General features: G+C 42.3%; 1 protein-coding gene across 1 annotated transcript in view; it reads left to right on the top strand.

Moving 5' to 3' along the window:
* The window catches only part of chrm3a (cholinergic receptor, muscarinic 3a), a 133954-nt gene that overhangs the window by 127693 nt on the left and 536 nt on the right, over positions 1-5725 (top strand). Inside the window, exon 4 of the mRNA XM_047821966.1 lies at positions 3513-5725. This exon is cut by the window's right edge and continues 536 nt beyond it. Within this exon, the coding sequence (XP_047677922.1) occupies positions 3529-5328 (1800 nt within the window). The 5' untranslated portion in view covers positions 3513-3528 and the 3' untranslated portion in view covers positions 5329-5725. The remainder of the gene's footprint in view (positions 1-3512) is intronic.

The raw sequence follows: 5725 nt of genomic DNA, 5'->3' as shown, positions 1-5725 counted from the left end.
AGACTGAGCAGCAACAGGAGAGAGATACAGAAAAAGAGATAAAGACACGAAAAAGACAGGAAGAGAGAGACAGAAAGCATTGTGAGGCAGAGAGAGAGGGAGAACAAAAGACAAAGAGGGGCAGATAGATAGATAGATAGATAGATAGATAGATAGATAGATAGATAGATAGATAGATAGATAGATAGATAGATAGATAGATAGATAGATAGATAGATAGATAGAATATGTTGTCAGCACAACAGACAAGAGATACAGATAAAGATATAGACATGAAAACAAAGAGAGAGAGAGAGAGAGAGAGAGAGAGAGAGAGAGAGAGAGAGAGAGAGAGAGAGAGAGAGATGCCAGGAAACATGCATCATGTGTGCTGTATTAGTCATTATTGGTCATTACTCCTCTGGCTCGTCCCCAGGCCATCAACATAACGTACAAGACTGTAGTGTAAGTAAGGAATGAAACACTCGAGGACATGCTGTTAGAGGGATATAACCAAGGGCAGGGAGGTGAGACGCAGAAGCTGATTATTTTCCAATAAGATTCACCATCACTATATTATTTTATTAAAGAATGACGCATTATACTTCTGTTTATCTGAGCGGGTTAGAGTGTCATCAAAACTGCAGGTGTTGTGAGGAACCTACTAAGTGCTCTAAGGAACGACAACCGTCATTGGCTTAGCTTTCAGAGTCCCCAGACCTCAGTCCGATCCAGCGTCTGTGGGATGTACCGGACAAACAAAACCTGATCCAGGAAGACCTACGTCTCTGCTTCCAAGGCTTAAAGGATCTGCTGCTAACGTCTTGGTGCCAGAAGCCACAGCACACCTTCAGAGTCCATCACGCTTCGACCCCTGAGAGGTGTTTCGGTGGAATTACACAATGCTGTGCGAATGTCCGTGAAACGACACTCAGGTCAGCAGCTATAACCTGACAAACCACGAAGTCTTCCCCCGTGTAGAAAAACCCAATTATAGCTGTAGCTCTTTCAATTGTCTAAAGCCTGGAGATACTGGAGACTTCCTTCCTTAAGTGGTAACTAAGCCTCTAGTCACAGAAAACTTCATCAAATCGACCGACGATGTGGATCGTCTGCCGTACGAGCCCTCGCACAAGGTGTTATCAAATCAAATCAAAGTTTATTTATAGAGCACCTTTTTAAAACAGCAGGTGTATAATAATAATAATAATAATAATAATAATAATAATAACTAAATAAAAGTAATAAAAATGCAATAAATACAATAATAATTAGTAACACACACTAAAAAGAACTCCTAACAGGTAACTCTCGTACTGCGTTGTATGCTGCACCATACAAATATGTTTTTAAATGTGATTTAAAAACATCAAGTGAAGGAGCCGCCTAATGTACAAAGGCAAATTATTCCAGAGTTTGGGGGCCGCTACTGCAAAGGCACGGTCACCTCTTCTATTTAATCTTGCGCTGGGGGATACTAAAAGCAGTTGCCCAGAAGACCTAAGTGCTCTGGTTGGAGCATATGGCTTCAATAGGTCTGAAAGATACTTAGGACCAATATTGTTTAATGATTTAAAAACTAAAAGTAAAATCTTGAAATCAGTTCTAAAATGAACGGGCAACCAATGAACGGAAGCCAATATAGGTGTAATGTTTGCGTGTCCTCGTTAATAAACGTGCAGCTGTGTTTTGTACCCTTTGCAAGCGTATTAGAGATGCCTCACCAATGCCGACATAGTCCAGGTGGGATGATATAAAAGCATGGATGACCCTCTCAAAATCAGTAAAAGATACAAATGACTTGACTTTAGATAATTGCCTTAACTGAAAAAAACATGATTTAACTACCAAATTAATCTGTTTTTCTAGTTTAAAGTCACCGTCCATTAAAACCCCCAGGTTTTTAACAACACGCTTCACAAATGACTTTAAGTCACCCAGATCTACATCACGAGTATTAATCTTACCGCCAGGTCGAAATAAAATGATTTCATTTAGTATAGAAACGTCTTAAAAATACACATATGTATCAATGCAAAGTTCAAATTGAAGCCGGAGATCATCAGGAATATGAATCTGTTACCTTCTGACCGGTCAGATAGACTAATGACACTGGTATGATGTACTGACAGGATCTGAGCCAATAATAATACAGTATTTAAAGAAAGGTAGGATATATTAAATTACAATAACCGGGACACGGATTTAAAACCGTGTCGACCCAATAAAAGAATTAGACACGTTTAACGTAAGACGCTAAACGGTGAACAAAACGCCAGAAATAAATCTGTGGGGAATAAAAATGTAAACGTTTTATGTGACAAGACAATATTGTTCTGATGTGCCAAATGTTTGAGAACAAACTGTTATTAAACCCTTCAAGAAAGTACAAAGGTACAAACCACCCTGTAGCGAGAAAGTGCACGGGCCAATAGCGCTCTCTAGTGGCTGTGTGGACCATCAGGATTTGTTGATACAGTGGGAGAGGGTGAGGATTGGTGAAGTTGTGTGGAGGAAGTTCATTATTTCTTTGTTTTAACAAAGGTTCACTCCATTTTAGCGTTCAAATGGATTTATATCCAGGCACATTAAACAAAATGAATTATAATTGGGAGGGGGGGGGGCACGGTGGCTTAGTGGTTAGCATGTTTACCTCACAGTTCCAGATTTGGGGGTTCGATTCCCGCCTCCGCCTTGTGTGTGTGGAGTTTGCATGTTCTCCCCGTGCCTCAGGGGTTTCCTCCGGGTACTCCGGTTTCCTCCCCCGGTCCAAAGACATGCATGGTAGGTTGATTGGCATCTCTGCAAAAATTGTCCATAGTGTGTGAGTGTGTGAGTGAATGAGAGTGTGTGTGTGCCCTGTGATGGGTTGGCACTCCGTCCAGGGTGTATCCTGCCTTGATGCCCGATGACGCCTGAGATAGGCACAGGCTCCCCGTGACCCGAGGTAGTTTAGATAAGCGGTAGAAAATGAATGAATGAATGAACTATAATGGATCCTGTTGGGAATGATAGGATTTTATGGGATAATTATGATTATGTGATGTACAGGAGTTCAAATCCACTTCTGTTAAACTTTGGATCTTTTTTCTATCATTAATAAACCAATTTGGTATTGTATTTATTATATTCCTTTATAAATTCTTAAATATTGTAAAGAACGTCTTCCTTTCTGATCTGACCGAAGCTGAGATGATCGTACTCGGTTATGTAAGCTACAGTACTTGAAATATAATGACTGAGATCGTGGTCTATTTGTTTGGTAAAATATAAAATAAATTGAGGCACTGGCTGGTATTACGAAGCACTCGCATCAAACGTTCCATCTCTGTTTTCTTCCTGCTGCTGTTCTTCACATCTGGTTTGATGTTAAAAATCTCTTTTAAGGCGTTTATGTGCAATATTTTGTTTAGCACCTATTTGAAAATAAAACAAATTAAAGTGAGTAGAATTGAGTTGATTCGATTTTTTTTCTTAGCAACATTGTCACCTTTGTGCAATTATCGATTTCTTTCTTTTCTTTGCTTTTTCAGAATATGCCTGGACTGCATGATGGACTCCAACAGCACGGAGCCTGGTCAATACCTGCCCAGAGGCAGTCTGGGACCACCAGTTTACTCACAATCCTCTCCATGGCCACTACTTCAGAGCATGGCTGACACCAACACGTCTTTCCTCCAAGGCATTCTAAACTTCAGTACTGTTTCTGTAGTCAACAGGAGTAACGGGGGATCGGAGAGCAAGTACAACCCTTTGGGAGGCCATTCGTTATGGCAGGTCATTCTCATTGTCCTGCTCACAGGATTGCTGTCTCTCATCACCATCATCGGCAACATCCTGGTCATCGTCTCATTCAAAGTCAACCGGCAGCTCAACACTGTCAACAATTACTTCCTGCTCAGTCTGGCCTTTGCTGACCTAATCATAGGGGTCATATCTATGAACCTGTACACAGCATATATTGTGATGGGGCATTGGGCCATGGGCAACTGGGCATGTGATTTCTGGTTAGCAATAGACTATGTGGCCAGCAATGCGTCGGTCATGAACCTGCTGGTGATCAGCTTCGACCGGTACTTCTCCATCACACGCCCACTGTCGTATCGTGCCAAACGTACTACCAAGCGGGCAGGATTGATGATCGGACTGGCTTGGCTTGTATCTTTAATTCTCTGGGCTCCAGCCATCTTGTTTTGGCAATATTTCGTGGGTGAGAGGACTGTTCCGCCAGACAAGTGCTACATCCAGTTTCTGTCCGAGCCAATTATTACGTTTTGTACAGCTATGGCGGCTTTTTATCTTCCAGTTACCATTATGAGTGTACTGTACTGGAGGATTTATAAAGAGACCGAGAACCGCTCACGAGAACTTGCAGGACTTCAAGGCTCAGGAGGACGGATATTGGGAGCAGAGCGGCCTCATTTCCGGATCTCTGCCACGAGGGCAAGCTCTAGAAGCTGCCGCAGCTTTGAGCTGAACCGATCCACACAGAGACAAAAAGCTCTGTTAGGACTTTCTGGTCACTGTTGGAGGTGGAGGTCTAGTGCTGCGGCTGGGATCCATAGAGGAGCTGAAGTGGACCAGAGCAGCTGTGATAGCTGGAACAACAATGACACCGCTGATCATTCTGGCTCATCTGATGATGAGGAGAGTGCACCACCTACCACACGTGCTATCTTCTCCATCGTCCTCAGCCTACCTGGCATGCGGGCAGCTGTGAACACCCATATCAAGTCTGAGGAATTGGGCACCTCTGAGGAAGACTCACTACGAGTAACAGCAGGAAGCAACAGCGAGAATGACAGTATTTCTTGTCCTGTCAGCAATGGCAAAAAGCGCTTAGCCACTAACTTTTCCAATGTGCAGTCTGTGTCCGGCATTCAGGCTACGCCCACAAGCATCAATACGACCGATGATACCACTAACAAACCTGCCTCCACTCCTATATCTTTTAAAGAGGCGGCACTGGCAAAGCGTTTTGTCTCTCGTGCAAGGACGCAGATTACTAAACGTAAGCGCATGTCGCTAGTGAAAGAGAAGAAAGCTGCCCAGACTCTCAGTGCCATCCTATTTGCTTTCATTATAACGTGGACACCGTACAATATTATGGTGCTCATCAACACCTTCTGCAACGGCTGCATCCCAGAATCCCTGTGGGCCCTAGGCTACTGGCTATGCTACGTCAACAGCACGGTTAACCCGATGTGCTATGCTCTGTGCAACAAGACTTTTCGCAGAACATTTAAAATGATCCTACTATGTCGATGGAATGAGCAGAAAACCAAGCAAAGCTTTCAGCAAAGGGAGTCTGTCCGTTTACACAGGAGTATACCAGGAGACTCTACATAGCATAGCTATGCTAACTAAACTATACTAACATGGATGAATCTTTTCATCCAGTCTGTGGATAGACTTTGTAAATGGAGTCATACTGAGGATTTCTACTCCGATTTTAAACAGAGACTCAGAGGGGTTTGGCTTTGGAGTTTGGGACAAGTACTTTTAACTGTTAGTGTCTTCAGAGCCAGAACCTGTTTAAGTTCTTGAATGGTTTTAGATGGTGACCTCAGTTCCACACTGTGACTCAATTATTATTAATATTATTATTATTATTATTATTATTATTTTTTTTTTTTTTTTGGAGTTGTAGATGTATGCAGACGAAGATTTTACATCGAACAGGTTCAACTGTCTTTCTCAAAAAAATAAATAAATAAAAGGTAATAAACCTGGCTTTAGTCGTTAG

The sequence above is a fragment of the Tachysurus fulvidraco genome, chromosome 12, assembly GCF_022655615.1.
Source record: "Tachysurus fulvidraco isolate hzauxx_2018 chromosome 12, HZAU_PFXX_2.0, whole genome shotgun sequence".
Classification (NCBI taxonomy): domain Eukaryota; kingdom Metazoa; phylum Chordata; class Actinopteri; order Siluriformes; family Bagridae; genus Tachysurus; species Tachysurus fulvidraco.
This window is presented reverse-complemented; position numbering and strand designations above follow the sequence as displayed.